This window comes from Prunus avium, chromosome 1 (genome assembly GCF_965620075.1).
Source record: "Prunus avium chromosome 1, drPruAviu1.hap1.1, whole genome shotgun sequence".
Classification (NCBI taxonomy): domain Eukaryota; kingdom Viridiplantae; phylum Streptophyta; class Magnoliopsida; order Rosales; family Rosaceae; genus Prunus; species Prunus avium.
Window position 1 is genome coordinate 48,824,516 of NC_142284.1, and position 19,118 is coordinate 48,843,633.

Genomic DNA, 19,118 nt, shown 5'->3' on the forward strand with positions numbered 1-19,118 from the left:
AAGTATCCATCAATTCTAGAATCAGTATCCAAAGGAGAGGGGTACATGAGATGGCGTGTCATCGCCAAGATCCAAAATCCACTTTCATAAACTAATATATAATAAAAGATAATATTCTCAAAATCCAATTTCCGAATATTCAAAGGTACCCCAAACCCATATATATTATAATAATAATAACAATAATAATAATAGTAACAAAAGAAATCCTTGGAAATTCCATAAGACAAAATAATAAAATCCAAAACATCATATTTAAAATTCCCAAAACCATAGCCCATCAATATATACATACCAATTTCGCCAATCTTAAAAGATATTGAAATTCAAAGTCCGAGAACCACATAAACTAATGCATCAAAATCAAAATCCATATCATACCCAAAGTCACCATAATCGTTTTTAACTAATATTAATAGCACTAATAATAACAATAATAATAATAAGCATTCTCGAAATTCTCATAATCACGTATTCCATCTTAAAAATTCACTAGTTTGAATTAGATCACCCATAACTTTCAACTTCCGTTCTCAAATCAATTGCACCTATGCATAATATACCATTCAGCAAACCAGAATTCATAACCCTTATTATTCACTTTCCAAGACAACCTTTTAAAACCCGCATTAATATCCAACGTACCCCTAACCCAAATAATAACAACAATATATAAACGGAAAGTCTCGTGTCACATGGTAAAGGCCGAAATCGAACTGATAGCCCACTTTTATAACCTCATTAACTAAAATACACATTACCAAACAAATCAATTTCCCACCAATATCACTACTACACCCAATATCACAACATCAAAACAAATCCAAGTTTTCAACAATACACCATAACCACCATTCAAATCCCACGAATTTATCATTGGCAAATAACTCCAGTAATACCATCTGGAACTGTAAGGCCACAATTAAAACATACACTCAAACCCATAATTGCTAAAAACTTAACGTGTACACACAACCTTAGAAAGAACCTAAAGCCATTTTAGTACCTTCACTGAGGATGAGACGGTCTCAAAAGACCTGTGGTCAACAGTTGGTCAAACTTCTCGTTTTTGGTCAACCGAGCCCACAACCTCCAATTTCCAATCCGAAAGTTCCTATAGGTTCAACAAAGTTTACTAAACACGTCCTGCAAATTTGGTCCATATTGAGCAGTCTGATGGCTCTCGATCGGACGGTCACCGTTTCACATCATCTTTGAATCATTGAATCAAAGCATCCATGACTCCGATTCTCAATCCGTGAATTCCTACACTATCCTAGGGGTACCTAGATCAACATATTTGAAACGATAACTAAATTCAAATCCGAGCATACTATCATGTTCAAGACAACATGGGGATAATTTTAGGACCAAATGGGCAACCCAAACAGGACCCATGTGTTAGACCAAATGGGTGTAAGGTGAGTGAGAAATGAAGGATATGGATACAACGAAGTCCAAGGAACTCACAATGTAAGAGCATATAATAGTTGATTACAAGACTTTGAATCATCATGCTTAAGATTTTTTTATTTTTTTTTTACGTGATCAGTTAGACCACAAAGCCTTATACCTCCGCTTATTTTGATTCACACTTCTTTCTTCTATTTGAACAACCATCAATTTATTTTTGAGGCCAACAAAGAAACTTAGAATTGAAATTTGAATCTATTGTCACTTAACCATAACTTTTCTCTTTGCTTTCAACAATTGAGTGAAGTTCTCTTCTTTTTTTTCTTTTTCTTTTTTCAATATGTAATATCCCTTCCCAAACTTAGCATGAAAAACACATCTAAATTAAAGCTCACGAGTTCCCTAGAAAGGAAAATTCTTGTTTTTCAAGCTAAAGCTAGGAATTATAATTGGTTAAGAGAAAGAAAAGGGCTCACATGCAGGCTCAAAGTGGTTAACAGTTGAAAAATCATGCTTAAGCATGCATAAGGTTAGCTTGAAAGGCACAAACGATTCAAAGTGGGCCTTAATATCATTTCTCAAATGTCATGTAACCAAATTGCATAAGAATGAATGTCTTTTAAGTGCTCAACCAAGTCAATGAATAATGAGATCAAACAACAACTCAGATGACAAGAAAATAAGAATATGTGTATAACACTCATGAATTAAAGCACAAGGCTCAAAGCTCACATTATATGGTTATACAAGTCTAATTCATGCTTGATACAATTCTTTGGATCTTGCAAGTCCTTCAATTGGAGAAAGTCCTTCAATTGGAGAATTATGAAACAACTGGCAAGTGCATAGAGGGTTTCAAAAATATCATGCTAGAATGTTGCCATTTAGTGAATAATAATTTTTATTTTTTTTTAAGCATTTTCAATCAAGTCATGTAAACATTCATCACAATCTCATCGTATGTGTCCGGAAAGTGACATGAAAACAAAATGACTCAAAACTGAAAAGAAAACAAAATAAAATAAAGTAAGAATTTAAGTGAAACGACAATGACTTGCTACCCCTTCCCAAACTTAGAAATAAACATTGTCCTCATTGTTGAAAATTTAGGCATTAGCAATGTTATAACAAGGATTGAAAGGGATTAAAGCAATTAAATAAAAGAACAAACAAGAATTAAAACTACAACACGGTTGCAAAAAATAAAATTAAAAAACAAAACAAAACAAAAACCAAATAAAACAGTAAGCCCTAACAACCCATTGGAACGCCCAAACCAATTAAAAACCCAACCCAAACGAAAGCCCAAACACTTGTTTTTTTTAATTTTTTATTTAATTTTAAAAACAAAGAAACGTGATCAGAAGCAAAAGGAGCGAAATTTCTGAAAAGTAAGAACGTGGGCCCTGATTTCTCTGCTCCTGGTAAGTCACTGGCAAACAAAGCGAGAGACGTGTCGATGTGCAGAGGCCCCTCGCACATTCCCAAGCCATAATTATTGGCATGTTGGAAAGGCATGACGACTTTTCTGACTGCGTTGAAAGGTGGAATTGTAAGTAAGGGAGTTGGGGAACAGGTGCGGTGACAAATGGACATAAATTGTAAGGGGAGCGCGAAAATCAAAAGCGTAGTGGTTAGGGTTAAGCAAAAACTACGTCTATAAAAGGGAAACAGAGGGGGTGTTCGGTTCATTTTTACACATGATTTTTCATGTTATTCACCCACTATTTTGAGTTAGTTCTTGACATTTTATAGCTTTTTACTTCCTTTTTGTGTTTTCTTAGATTTTACCTTGGTTGGAATGAAAATGAGCTAAAAGTGCATTATTGGTTATAAACTTTGTTTTTGTTCATTTTCGTAGGTCAACTTCTTGGCCTGGGATCAACATGCTCTGGTGCTCGGATGAGGTCATGATCTTCATGAGACTTGTTCCAATGGATGTTAACTACAACATATCCAAATTTGAGCTCCATTGGACAAGTATTTCCTATTCAACCAATCCAGCATGTTACCACAGCTCTGGAAATCCGGAATTGGCCAGCTTTTACCCCCATTGTGTCATCTTGATTATTCTTGTTACCATAACACTTGGTAACAAGAATTTACCTTAGTAGATGAGATATTTTCTGAAGCATTTGGCATCTTTGTGAGGACAAGGCTTCATCATTTGCAAGGGGACAAGAAGACAATGGGTGAAGACTTTGCATTAGAATACTAAAAATAAAAGCTGGAAAGGAGGAGAGAGGGAAGCAAAAGGAGTGCAAAGAGCATCAGCCATTGCAATCAGAATCATTCCACAATTTGCAGAGATTTTGGAGCTGGAGATGAAGCTTGGAGCTAGGGAGCTCAAGGAGGAAGACAAGGGCAACAAAGCAAGAAGTGGAAGAGATTTCCACCATTGAAGACCTTGAGCTCCCATGTTCACAAAATCTGTAACTTCTTTCTAGTTTTGTTTTGAGTTTGTATTTGAAATAAGTATGAGGAACTAAACTCCATAGCTAGGGCTTAGGTTGAAGCCCTAAACATGATTACCTTATTGTTTTGATGCTTGAGTGTATGAATTTCTAGATATTGTTGATGAATTCCAATTCACCAAATTAATCTATCCTTGATGTATGTTCTTCTTTGATTGATCACCTTTGAAAGCATGCTTCTTGAGATTGTTGGGATTATGTGTATCTTCATGTTATCCTAAGCAATAAATGGATGAAGTAAGAATCATCCATGTGAATTGGTTTCTTGAATACCTAATGTAAACACCATGCTATTAGGGTTCTTGTGATGTTCATATTCTCTTTGAACTTAATGGGTTTTTCTTGTAATTGAATCAAAGTACTAAGCACACCTAGATTCGATTATAGGGAAGGCACAAGTATTGTAGCACTCGTACTGCACTTTACGTACATTAGAGAGAATCAATGCGTCTTGAGCCACTCGTACTGGTCTTGATTGCGAACATCTTCATCAACACGTTTAGAGTTCATCACTTGAGTATTCATGAACTTGGGTAGAATTGTTTAGGGTGGATTCCGAAACCCTAGTGTTTGTTACATTTTAATTCCACTCTTTGATAATTCATCTCTGCCTTTCTTATTCAATTTTAAAGTCCATTTACTTTCATGCAATAGAAATAGGTCACTTCAAACAAATCAAACCCCCCCCCCCCCCAATGTGTGTGTGAGTTGTGTGTTCGACACGTTATGTGTCTTTGTTACTGAATTTTATTTGTTTCTGTAATTGTTTTGGACTTTTGGTCCGCGTTGTGTTCTTGAATTTTCTGTGCTGAATCCAACCGTATAAAGAACGTGAATTTTGGACAAACGGTTGGAAAGTTATAGGCAAAACACTGGACAGAGGTCGAAACTGAAAAACAGAGAAAACGACTCTGTGAAAAACGACCGGTCGCTTTCACCTAACGACCGGTCGCTCATCACGTCCAAATTTGAGTTTCGACTCTGCCAAAAATGACCGGTCGTCACTGTTCATGCGACCGGTCGTCACTGTTCATTTTTCACTGTTCACGATACTATTCACAGCACTGTTCACAGGTGATAAATGGTGATAGAAAATGCTGTTTGTGTTTTTCTTTAGTTTTCTTGTGTTGTTTCATTTCTTTTACATTTCTTTACTTATTTTTAGTTTCCATTTTGCATTTGTGCATTTGTGGTGTGTCAATTAAGTGTTCTTTACGTACTCAAACTAGAACTTATAGGAAACCAACAAGTTCTTCGTGGGATCGACCCTGTACTTACATAATCTATACTTCGTTAGATTCGTGCACTTGCGGGTATTTTTAATTGGTTGTTTGCACATTAATTTGTGTCCTCTTAGGAATGCAACAGGGGGGCACAAAATCAGAAACACACAAAAGAGAAAAGAGAGAAAGAAATCAAATCCACCAACCTAACTCCACCAACTCAGACACAGGGTTAAGGAGCGGCACTAGTATGGATATCACCAGAAGCACCAGTAAAGAAATAAAATAAGGAAAATAATCACACTGCTTCAAAACCCAAGACGGGAACTCAGGCCTCGTTTGGTAGGCTGGCCTGGACTGGTTAGGATTGACTTGTAAGTACTGGATTGGATTGGCTGGGATTTTAAGTCCAGTGCAGTTCACTTTTGCACCAAACAATGGACTGGATCAGACATTGAATGCGAGAGGGATCTCTGATGCATGTAGAGTTATTTCTTTTTCAAACTGGAACCAAATGAAAATTTTTAACTTTTTGGCAAAGATTGAAGAAAGAGGCCCAACTTTTTACAAGAAATATGGAACCACCCAATAACAAGAGCTGCCATTGTTGCCGATTGTAGCCTCTGAGTAATAACAATTCCCAATTTTTGAGACAAGGAAAAAACAAAAAATCTCACAATACCAAACCGAAAAGAGAACCCATGGCATCGAATCCAAACTGAGACTTTTATCAAGATCTAACCATTACCCAATCTCATATCAAGATAATAATAAATATCAATTTTTATATAAAAAACAGAAAATTCGATGCAAAAATCACAACAGTACAGACGATGCGAGGAGAGAGGAGAGACATGATAGAAGAGAGAAGAAGGCAAACCACTAGATAACAGAGTACAAACGATGCGAAGGAGGCGGAGGGAGACGAGGCTCTCAGATTCATTGTAAACCCATGTCTATTGATGGGTTTGGAGTCCCTTGTTATTCTGGATTGGTGTTCAAGAGCCATGTCCAGTCCATAATGCATTTTAAGCTCACCAAACAACAGACTGAACCCATGTCCATTTTAATTGAATATATCCAATCCAATCCAGCCCACCAAACAGGGCCTTAAGCCACAGCTCTATTTCATCGAAGTCACAGCTGCGCAGCTTTCCACAGCCTAAAGAAGCTCCCCCCCACCCCCCACACTTCGTCTTCTCCATCTGAAGAGCAGATTTCAGCCAAAACCCAGAAACCCACTTCGTCTTCTGCAGCTACTTCCTCCATCTCGGTAAGTTCGTGTGTTGATTTTTGTTATGTGTAATTGATGGTTCTGTTTAATTTATTCTTCTTTTGTGTGAATTTTGTACGGTGTGGCTGTAAATGAAATTTTGGGTTTTGCCATTTATTTGTTCCTTTTAAAATTTAATATGTGATTTACAATTTTGGCTGTAAATGAGAATTTGGTAGATTATTGTGCAGTTGATTGAAGAAGTTAGAAAATTAAAGTTATGCACTTAACGAACTGCTCTATTTTTGCTTTTCAGTAACTTGCTGCTCTAGGTAAACATCGATTTGTCTTCCCCGTTTGTGCCAAAAGATAGACAACTCCAATTTTGCCGCATATATTTTTATTTTCTGGTTATGATTGTTAGTAAGTAATCTCTATTAAGTCAGCCAACCAGCTTTCATTTTTGTTTTTTGGTAATTAAATCAAGGATTTTGTTATCATGTTTATATGATATGAGAGGTGATTTTTGATGCTGTAAATTGCTAATCACTAGTGATTTTGAATTGTTGTTTCAGTTTTTTCACTGTTACAAAGTTAGCTTCGTTGGTGCTCTCTGCTCTCTAACTGTTCATGAACTTCACTGTTTAGTTTGGTCTCTACCCTGATTACATGTTAACAATTCCAGAAATTAATTATTCAAATTTTGTATTTCCTTTCCCACTGTGCGTTTCTGGGTTGTTATAGTGCCTCTGGATCTGATTGTATATATAAATACCCATGAGGCCTCTGATTGTGTATGATTTAATTGTGGTGGGAACTTCACACAGGACTGGGCAAGCAAGTCGATTTTTTAGTAATTTGTTGGTTATCTGAAGCCTGTATTGCAACCATTAGTGCCTGGTGTGAAGCACTCGTTTCAGTCTCTTAAGATATGCCATGTAGAAACTCGGAGATCATTTATGTACCCTTTATGTTGGTATGTGTTTGCTTGAATTCCAAATACATGAAGGGTGCTGATATGTTTAAACTCAACTTTAAGAACTTGAAAGGGAAGATGGGGATCAGTTGTGTGAACAAAAATTTATTAGGTAGTCAAAATATAGAGCTTTTGTTGGTCAGATTTTTGGTGTACTTGATTAAGCCTTTTTTTTTAATTGCATAAATGAAAACCCAAGGCCTTTTAACAAAGTTATTTTCTTTCTGTTTTGCTTGTGTTTAAGGTCAGGATTGTGGAGAACAAAAGAAAGGTTTTCTTAGACTGTGTTGCTCGTGATCTTCTAAGTGCTAGGTAACTTGGTTCATTTTGAGTATTTTTAGTTTTAAATGTAATTTTCATTGTGATTTAAATATCATGTTACAATGGATGTAACTTTGTATATTCAATCATTGTATCTAATTATATTTATTTTAATTAGTTTGCAATTTCAATTTTCAATTTATTTTTTAATATATTTATTTTATTATTAGGTTTAGGTCGGTTTTGTTACTGAAATCAGTTATGAAGCTTTGCAGAGTGAATTAACATAAATTAACCAATGCCCTTTGGTTATGTTGGTTGTTGATTGATTGCAAATAAAACAGATGGAGGAAAGGGTAATTGTACACTGCTGTCTAGTTTTTGTATCATGGGACGTGCAATTGTGTTGTCTCTTTAAAGCCTAAACTGGAATAAAATTCATTTTTAATGACTTTTGTAAACAAGGATATGCAATAGTTGACTCTATATATGCAATTATTACCATTTGTACCAACAAATTTCACTCTCTTGCTTTCTCGAAGTACACAAACTAGTGTACATTTAATAAGCAAGTGAAACTTTTGCAGGTTTTTGGAACTCATATGGTTTTTCAAGTTCTTGGAACTCAAATGGTTTTTCAAGTTCTTGGACTCGAAATCGATATTTTAATCATTACCCTTAACATGGGTAGTGATGAATCCAATTTCTGTACCTCACAAAGGTAAGGTCAAGGATTAACATATCAAAGGTAAGGTCAAGGATTAACATATCGGTCGTGCAGATAATATCAGGCCTCTAATTTTGGGGGATATATCATCGTTTTAGGTATCGGGAAAAAATCAACAAAAATGACAAATATAGGCATTGAAATACAAAATTTTGGTGTAAAACTTTCATAAATGTTATATACATTATCAATGAATGTATTGAACAAATAAAACTCAAATGAAGGACGGTTCAAATGTCAGTCATGTGGCCATCGCATGATCAGAAGTGACGGAATCTATCATAGATGTACCATCTTGGTACAAAATAAAGAGTTTAAGGACAGTTCAAATGAAAATTTTAGTTGGTGGACCAAAATGATACTGGAGCAATAGTTGGGGGATCATTTAAGTCATTAACCCTTTCGTAATATTTGATGTAATGAGTAAGATTTTATCCTGAGATTTCCACCCGTCGAGCAGGGACGAAAGTCGGCCTTAGTTCACGGTACATAAAATATTCGGCCAGAGCTGCTCCTATATAATGTGCAAAATCTTAAAATGGTTTATTATTTTTGAAAAAGTAATAAAGTTTTGGTGGGAGATGTAACTTTCAGCAACATGCATATATAATATTATATTATCAATAAACTTATTTAGTAGCCTTATTATTTAGTGTTACATAAATAATTATAGATATTTAGTTATATACCCATTATTAACACTAATAATATAGATAAATCCTACACCATTTAATTTCTATAAACAAACCCAAAAAATGACAACTGGCCCTATTGAATTTAATTTTGATTATTAAATTACTTTGATGGCCTATTGAGTGTTTTGGGCTATTTTTTATGAAGTTTTGGGGTTAGGTTTGTTTTAAGAAATCAATGTCAGTTTTCTTATTTAAAAGAAGTTATAAGCCTTTTTGTTATATTGTAAATGGATTTTGGGTGTGTTTCTAAAGTCCATTTAATATAGGTTTTTTTAAATATAATTTTGGCTTCTATATTGGGTATAATAGTGAATCTCCCAAATAATTAAAGAGTTTTTCCTTCCAGGGTTTTGCTAATTGAGATCATCATTTTTTGTTTATGGATCATTTAATTTATGGATTAAAAGATTTTATAGTATTAATTAAGTTTTTGTTTAAACATTACGCATGCAATCAGTAAACGTGACTCTTTAATTAATTAATTAAAGGAATTTCGACTATGATTGCTCAACACAAACACAAACATACAAAGACATATGTGAGTTTTGAGTTTCTTCCGACTTGGAAGTCCTTTTCTGCAAGCTACGTAATCATCAAGCATGTTCCTTCCTTGGCCATTCATGGCCACATAAGCAAATACGACACGCACTGCCAGCAGGCCATGAAACCCTTCCATATTGATGCCTAGTGCCGACATATACCAAAATAATTAGTGCATAAGTTGGTCTTTACATTAAAACAAAACAAACGTCCCGATGTAGAGGTTTCGATATATTGAATTGTTGTGCAATTTAATTAGTTATTATCTTATTATTTTTTAAATTTATCAAACAACGATAAGGACATTAAGTCCAATTTAATGAAAATAGTTCAATTCAGACCGAAAGTCGGCCTTAGTTCACGGTACATAAAATATTCGGCCAAAGCTGCTCCTATATAAGGAAAAAGGTTTACCCAAAAAGAAAAATAATTACAATTATTACACAGGGGTGGAGCCACACTGGGACCAGTGTGGTCATGGGCCCCCACTCAATTTTTATATATTTTAAAACTAATATACTGTTATGTATTTCTACATGTATATTATTTCAAATACTTTACGTTTTGATATCTACCCACATGTGTTGTGACGGAAGGCACAAGGAGGTGCTTCAAATTGCCTCTTTGCTCAGTTGGTAGTGGAGCATTCCAAGTGTCCTTTTACTTTTATTTATTTTTATATTACTCCATTTACTTAAGTTTATAATGTAATAAGGAAGTACTCCCTATTTGGATTTAAATAAAAATACTAGAAAATTAAATTCCCACCAAATCAAAATATGAAAAATCAGTTTTAGTGCAAAATAAGATTTAGGCTAAAAATGATGGCTCATTAAGTCAATATATACTTCATACTAAAATCCCATAAAATCAAGTTTTCTTATTTGATGTGTAAGGAATAAAAGCTGCCAAAAATTATCTTGTGAAAATGATTATTCCGAAAAACTATTTTTCATACTTGGTCAATATTTTTACATAAAACATTTTTTCATGTATGAAGCTTTAAAGATATTTGCTAAATCGCTACTATTTGTCTATCTCTTGCAATTTTTCTTGCTCAAAATATATTTTTCTTTCCCTTTATTGAGGACAATTATGATTGCAACCAATAAGCAATATAATTCTTGACATATGTGATATATATATATTTTTATATATATATATATATATATATATATACTATTTTTCATATGTATTGTGAGTTCGAATTTTTGATTCTTTATAATTTGTAAGAGACCCCACACACATGGGGTGATGACTTTTCGAAGGGAACATCCCAAGAGTGTGAATACAGATAAAACTTCATCTTTATATAGTTTGGATCATTCCTTGATGAATATTTAACAAAGCACTAGAATACCAAAAGCTATGAGCTGCCATGACAGGAATTGCCTTTGTCTTATGTATCCTCATCTTTTCCCAAAGTAAATGTATCTTCAGGTTCAGAAGCTTTGCTAGCACCAAACATTGACTCAGTCTCTCTCAACTACATTACATTTATATTGTAGAAAGAAAGTCTTCTGGTTTCATTTTGTTTCTTTGGGTTGGTTTTCTTTTGGCTTTTTGCAACAACAAATTGGCAGGTGATCGATGATTAATTACTAGTCTGAAGATTTGATATAATCCTAGGCACTATAGGTGATTGATTTATAATATTTGATGTAATGGGTTGTTAAGATTTTATCCAGAGAGTTTCAGAGAAAGCTTTTTTTTATTAAACCCTTTTCATCTTTTTCAATGGTGCACAGTGCAATATCTGAGTGGGGGAATTGGGAAATTAAAGGATGAAAAATAATAATTGGGGCATGCCAAATTGGCAAATGCGTAAAGAAGATGAAGCCTATCAAAAACATTACTTGTTGGCAATTGGGAACTGCAGGATGATTGGAAGTTAAGCCATCAAATCTCTCTCTCACTCATCTTTTGGGACAGATTCCAGCTTTCTTCCACCACCCACTACAACCTCTCTGTCTACCCCACACCAAAGCAAGATTCCAATTGATCATCTTCGCTATATGATAAAAGATTCCAGCTATTAATTTATTCGCACCAGAAATTAGGGATGTCCCATTCACAATCAAACAAACACAAGATATTAACTTTGCTGGACCAACCTTGCTGGCCACCCATTTTCTTTAATTCTACTAAGACCATCTCCAACTATATTGGGGCTAAATTCAAATTTTCACCTTTCAAAATATAACTATTCATGTATTTTTAGGACTCAAAATTTTTTAAGATTTTCTATTTAAACTCCACACTTCTCTTAGTTCACCCCAACTTTTAATTTAAATTTTCACAATTTCTAAGAAAACCCCACTATCTTCCCAAACTACCCTTAAATACACCCCAAGCTGAAAAAATAAAAAATAAAAGAAATTTTCTATTTAAACCCCACAAGCTACCCTTAGTATAACATGAAGAAAAATTCAAGCTACCCAATACTGATATTCCAAAAGTGACAATATTATTACCGGTGATACCTAGAGAATAAATTGATTCTAATATTGACGTTTCATTTGCTGCAAACAAGTGTCAATTTAACGATTGAATGTTGCCAGATAGTTCTAATATTAAATTGACACTTTGCACTAGGAGTAGGCCATCTGATCGGCCACCAATGAAGAATACATTGAAGCTTTTATCAGAGTGGAAAAGAAACAAGAAAAATAACCCAACTATTGAAGTAGCAGCAGCAGGATTATGATTTTAGATGCATACTAGAATTCCAGAAGTGACAATAATACTACTGTTCCCAGCAAAAAAAAACACAAACAAATGGAACCCCAAATTCGAAATTTAATACTTTCTAGAGAAAGAGAACAGTTTTACCAAAACATCAGGTATTTAAAAATAAAAAAAAGCAATCAACAGCCAAGCAAATAAGATCATTACAGCCAAACAATCACCAAGTCTTTCTATCAGCTCTCACACAGATTTTAAAGAGGCATGCTCGTCAATGTTCTATGTCTCTGACAATAGGAGTTTGTATTTTTGTAAAACTTAATATGAATAGTGGTGGGGTGTGTGGGGTGTGTGTATAGATGTACTAGGGTTAAGTATTAAGTTGGACAACTTTTTTGTCTTTTTACACAATAATAAAACTTACAGTTTAATGATTTAAGTATTGGGGTGAACTAAGAGAAGTATGGGGTTTAAATAGAAAATCTCAATTTTTTTTCCTCCAACCTTGCAGACTCATAATTTGAGTCCGCAACTTTATTAAATTGTTTAAGAATGATTAACCCTTAAATTTTTTTTCTTGTTAATTTTTCTTGACATTATTTTTGTTTCAATACTCGTGATTTAATTTTCTAAACATTTTAACCTAAAAAAATTAAAATTCCAAAACATAATAGAATTTCACTTAAAAATGAACACAAGTACAAAATATTTTTATAGCTGTTGGAATTTTTTTTTTTTTTTAAAAAAAAGCATAACATATGTTTTGAAGAAGTAGCCGTTGGCCATTAATAAAGGAAAAGGGAATCAGATTTTTCCCACTTGTCAGCGGGCCCAGCATGCATTGCCCATCACATGGGCTTCCAGCAAAAATAAAAAAATAAAATTAAAGTAGATTTGGGGCCCACAAATTTATCAGTCCAGGCAGAAATCAGTCTGGAATTCCAGTCCAGTTTTGAGTTTTCTCAAATTTTCACCCTCCCAAATACATGGGTTGGAGAAGATTTTTGGAGGCTAAACTCAAAATTTGAGTTTCCACCCAATGGGTTGTAGATGGTCTAAGGCAATTACATTATTATGACAACGATTGTCTTAATCTCAAATATCATGAAGAACAGAAATCATAAGTTCAGTTTGGATCGTAAGAATAATATAGTGGCGGATTCAGATATTTTTCTTCACGCTACAAAGGTAAATACAATTAGTTTTTTAGGCATTTCCACCTCAACCTTTTTGAGGCATTTCCACAAACTATTTAAGGAAAATATCAATAGATAACTGAATTGATGAGCCAGATTAAGAACATAGATGTCCGAGTGGAGAATATAGTAATTTATAAACAAATGAAAATAGTATTCTTCTAGTAATAATTTTTGAAAAGAACTAATGATAGAGACCAATTGTTTGAATTAAACAACATTTCGTTTTCTTGTAATAATTTCAAATAGTTGGATGATTGGTGTGGTTTCGTGGAATCAATTATTTGTTGGGCAAGTGTGCAATTATGTTGATCAGGTCAACATGGTACCTATACACGATATGTATGAATACTAATATTGTTATTGGTTGTTACTAATATCTTATGATGTTATCAAACTATGAATCTGATGCCGCCGAAGTCATGTTATACAATTTAGATAGTAAAATATTAATTAGCATGCTAGAGAATTACATAACAAAACGAAAAATTGTTAGTTATAGTGAACTTTTAAATTGTGGAGTACGTTAGAAGTGGGGTGTTGGGATTTTGGGTGGGTGGGAAACCCACTTGAAATCGTTTAGTCATCTAATTGTTATTGTTATTGGATGAACACAGTGTTGTTAATTACAAAACACTAAACTATCCCAATGTTACTCAATCGGGTTAAACGAACTCCAATTTAGTTGTTTTTTTTTATTGTATAAATGATCTTTAAAGTGCTATACCTCGAAAATAAACGGTTTTCATCCTCGTACAACAACAATAGAAAGAGAAAATAGAAATGCAAATGGAATGTAGCAAACATTCCCCTATTAATCTACCAGAATTAATTATCAAACTTTTAGTGCTAATGATGAAGAGTGAGGTCAATGTAAGGCGGTTGCCTAAGGTCACACTCATAGGCATAGGCAAGGCCCATGCTGTGTTTTATGCCAAACAAAATGGTAAGCTAGGGCTGCCTCCTCACCTATAGCCTATAGGCACTTTTAAGCGCTATGTATTTGTCAATATCTGTACACGATGGTGGACTCAATTTATCTTTATTAAAAAATACTAGTTTCATGAGAAATTATTGTATGATATCAGAAAATACGTATAAGCATATTGTATACATATTTATATTAATTAATGTAACATCCGATATACTCTCATATCTACTTATATTTTCGAAACAAATCAATGGATGATGTTGTTTTGTGCATTTGACATTGATGTGGAAGCTGCATAATAATTTTTTTTCCTGTTATAACGAAAAAATCATTTTACATCAGCTTATAAGGCTAAAGGGTTGTATGCTTTGAGGAGCAAACATCATTTTACATCTGTGGGTGGGAGTTTAGGTTAGCTGGCTTGTGAAATAATCATGGCAGCTCCCATTTCTAGCTCCTCCTTCCTCATGAGGTATATCATTTGTTGCTCTGGTTTTCTATGCCTAATTCTCTGCTCTTTGGAGAAGGGCTTTGCCTTGGAAGAACGAGAACATGCTCACACAGTTGAAGTCAATTCTCTGCTGCCTGCAACCACCTGCAGCTCCTCCTCCTCCTCCACCAAAGGTCAATATCTCTGAAACCCTTTTTGTTTATCTCTCCCCCTCTTTCTCCTCTGTGTGCATGTTTTCTTGTCATATTTGGTTTGATTGCAATGGTGGAAGTATATATATATATATATATATACAGTACTGTTTCTGCTGGTCATCGGAGAATCCAATTCAATAAAATATATATTAATTAGAAAAATTATATATATTTAAGGGGATACTTTGATAAAGATGGCATAGATTCGATTCTGCAAAATCTTAAAATGGTTTATTATTTTTGAAAAAGTAATAAAGTTTTGGTGGGAGATGTAACTTTCAGCAGCATGCATATATAATATTATATTATCAATAAACTTATTTAGTAGCCTTATTATTTAGTGTTACATAAATAGTTAGAGATATTTAGTTATATATCAATTCTTAACACTAATAATATAGATAAATCCTACACCATTTAATTTCTATAAACAAACCCAAAAAATGACAACTGGCCCTATTGATTTTAATTTTGATTATTAAATTACTTTGATGCCCTATTGAGTGTTTTGGGCTATTTTTTATGAAGTTTTGGGGTTGGGTTTGTTTTAAGAAATCAATGTCAGTTTTCTTATTTAAAAGAAGTTATAAGCCTTTTTGTTATATTGTAAATGGGTTTTGGGTGTGTTTCTAAAATCCATTTCATATAGGTTTTTTTTTATAATTTTGACTCCTATATTGGGTATAATAGTGAATTTCCCAAATAATTAAAGAGTTTTTCCTTCCAGGGTTTTGCTAATTGAGATCATCATTTTTGTTTATGGATCATTTAATTTACGGATTAAAAGATTTTATAGTATTAATTAAGTTTTTGTTTAAACATTACGCATGCAATCAGTAAACGTGACTCTTTAATTAATTAATTAAAGGAATTTCGACTATGATTGCTCAACACAAACACAAACATACAAAGACATACGTGAGTTTTGAGTTTCTTCCCACTTGGAAGTCCTTTTCTGCAAGCTACGTAATCATGAACCATGTTCCTTCCTCGGCCATTCATGGCCACATAAGAAAATACGACACGCACTGCCAGCAGGCCATGAAACCCTTCCATATTGATGCCTTGTGCCGACACATACCAAAATAATTAGTGCATAAGTTGGTCTCTACATTAAAACAAAACAAACGTCCCAATGTAGAGGTTTCGATATATTGAATTGTTGTGCAATTTAATTAGTTCTTATCTTATTATTTTTTAAATTTATCAAACAACAATAAGGACATTAAGTCCAATTTAATGAAAGTAGTTCAATTCAGACCGAATCACTAATTATAATTGTAAATTATTTGAAATTCAGGTCATATGAGCGAGCATGCATCATCATCAGTGCTGAAAGTGATACACAAGCACGGCCCATGTTCCCGACTCAACAAGCACAAATCCAAAACTCCAACTCATGCTCAAATCCTCCAGCAAGACCAAACCCGAGTAAACTCAATCCACTCACGAGTCAACTCCAAGAAGCAAACGAAAAGTGTCGACGATCTACGCCAATCAGCGGCCACCACCATTCCGGCCCAGTCCGGAAGCGTCGTGGGATCGGGAAACTACATAGTGAACGTGGGCCTGGGCTCGCCCAAGAAGCAGCTATCGCTCATTTTCGACACGGGCAGTGACCTTACTTGGACCCAGTGCAGACCATGTATAATATCTTGTTACAAACAAAAAGAGCCCATCTTCGACCCTTCTTTCTCCGCCTCCTACACCAACGTCTCCTGCACCTCCGCCACGTGCTCTCAGCTGACTTCGGCCACTGGAAACACCCCCGGCTGCGACACCTCCACATGCATTTACGACATCCAGTACGGCGATCAGTCATTCTCCATTGGCTACTTCGGCAAGGAGAAGCTGAGCTTGACGAACACAGACGTTTTTGATGGGTTTCTGTTTGGGTGTGGCCAGAACAACCAAGGCCTTTTCGGCGGCTCTGCAGGTTTGCTCGGTCTCGGCCGAAACCCAATCTCCCTTGTGGAACAATTGGCTCAAAAATACAACCGGTTCTTCTCCTACTGCCTCCCCTCCACCTCGAGCTCCATCGGCTACCTCAGCTTCGGCAAAAGCGACGGATCTTCCAACGCTGTCAAGTTCACGACCCTTTCCACTGTCTCCCAAGGAGACTCGTTTTACGGCATCAACGTCGTCGGGATCAACGTCGGCGAGACTAAATTGCCTATTTCGGCTTCGGTCTTTTCGTCTTCAGGGACGATAATAGATTCCGGAACGGTGATCACGCGGCTGCCGCCGACCGCGTACAGCGCATTGAAGGCGGCCTTTCGTCAGGCAATGAAGAGCTATCCGTTGACTGAGGCGGTCTCGATACTTGACACTTGCTACGACTTTAGCAGCTTCAAAACGGTGTCGTATCCGAAGATTTCGTTCGTGTTTGACAATGGGCTTACGCAGGACTTGGATGCGACGGGGATACTGTACGTGGTGAGCGCGGATCAGGTTTGCTTGGCATTTGCTGGTAATGAGGACGATAGCTACATTGGAATTTTTGGGAACGTACAGCAGAAGAGGCTGCAGGTGGTGTATGATATTGCTGGTGGACAAATCGGATTTGCCCCTGCAGCATGCCCCTGAGCTATGGCTCTATTATATATTAGGCTATGCATGAAGCTACCTAGCTTTGCTAATGAAGAAGACAATCTTGGAGTTAGCACAAATGGGGCTGTTATATTAATATTAAGACTACTTAATTAAGGCTAGCTTTAAATTAGCTTAATTAAGCTAGCTAATTAACCCATTGTTGATTGAAGAGGATGATCATCAATTGGTATAAAAGTATAGTTGTGATATATATATATATATATATATATATATATATATATATATATATATATATCTCAATTGGTATAAAAATAAAAAATCAATTGGTAAAAAAAATATTGAGGTTCTTGGTCTGTAAACTGACTTGGTGAGTGAGTGGACAATCAAAGCCCAAACTTGTTGTTACTTTGACTTTGTTTGACCGGTATTAAATTGGTATAAATTAAGTTGTGATATATATATATATATATATATATATATATATATATATATCTCAATTGGTATAAATTAAGCCCGTTGTGTTAAAAGTTGTTAAGTTTAATTAGTTTTAATTAAATAAAGCTGACATGGCCATGAAGAGACCAAGTCAAGCTGGAGTCCTAGAATATAGAAGTTGTGGTTTAGTCTGTTTACCACGTTCAAATCTGCTTCCGTTGCTTAAGGTAGTTGAACTCTACAAAATCTGCACTTGTTGTGTTAGTGGTTATTGTGGATATTGTTATTTTGTAAGCTTTGTTTTTCAGATATATATAAGAGAGGAAAATTGCAGTATCTCTGTACTGCGAAATATTCTGTTCAAGCATCCTTTACGTTTAAGTTAATTCCAGTTTTTAACATTTGGTATCAGAGCCCCTTCTGGGTTTGAACAAACTTGAGAAAAAAAAAAAGGGTGAAAGATTGTGTCTTGCAGCAGCAAGAAACAATGGCAACTGACAAAGCCACTGAGAGTTTTGTTCAACCAGCGATTCCACGATTTGATGGTCACTACGACCATTGGAGCATGCTGATGGAAAATTTTCTCAGGTCAAAGGAGTATTGGAATCTTGTGGAATCAGGAATTGACGCCCCAGCAGAGGGAGTTGTGTTGACTGAACAACAACAAAAGAGGGTTGCTGAACAGAAGCTGAAGGACTTGAAGGTGAAAAATTACCTTTTTCAGGCACTTGATCAATCTATCTTGGAGACTATACTCAAGAAGGAGACCTCCAAACAAATATGGGATTCTTTGAAGAAGAAATATGAAGGGTCAGATAGGGTGAAGCGAGCAGTGCTTCAAACTCTAACAAGGGATTTTGAAACTCTACAAATGAAATCAGGAGAGTCCATCACTGATTTCTTTGCTAGAACCTTGGGAATAGCAAGCAATTTAGGGTTTAGGGTTTAGGGTTTTAGGGTTTAGGGTTTAGGGTTTAGGGCACCATGGAAGAAGTCAAAGTTGTGGAGAAAATTATGAGATCATTGACTCCAAAATTTGACGACATTGTCTATTCAATTGAGGAGGCAAAGAATGTTGCTGAGTTACGAGTTGATGAACTATAAAGCTCTTTGTTAGTGCATGAACAAAGACTTAACTGCACCACTGCCAG

The 19,118-nt window shown here is 35.1% G+C and overlaps 1 protein-coding gene across 1 annotated transcript; it reads left to right on the top strand.

Annotated features, from left to right (window-relative positions):
- The first annotated feature begins 14,604 nt into the window (after window positions 1-14,604).
- LOC110749496 (aspartyl protease family protein At5g10770-like) lies at window positions 14,605-18,319 on the top strand. Its single transcript, XM_021949607.2, has 2 exons — window positions 14,605-14,958; window positions 16,280-18,319. Exons 1-2 carry the CDS (start codon window positions 14,769-14,771, stop codon window positions 17,563-17,565), a joined length of 1,476 nt encoding a protein of 491 aa, XP_021805299.1. The 5' UTR covers window positions 14,605-14,768; the 3' UTR covers window positions 17,566-18,319.
- The last annotated feature ends 799 nt before the right edge of the window (window positions 18,320-19,118 follow it).

Excerpts from the sequence above, each read along its gene's own strand:
- LOC110749496 (XM_021949607.2), top strand. The coding sequence starts at position 14,769 with ATGGCAGCTCCCATTTCTAGCTCCTCCTTCCTCATGAGGTATATCATT. Across the intron at positions 14,959-16,279 it reads CTCCTCCTCCTCCACCAAAG|GTCATATGAGCGAGCATGCA; the intron begins GTCAATATCTCT and ends TTTGAAATTCAG.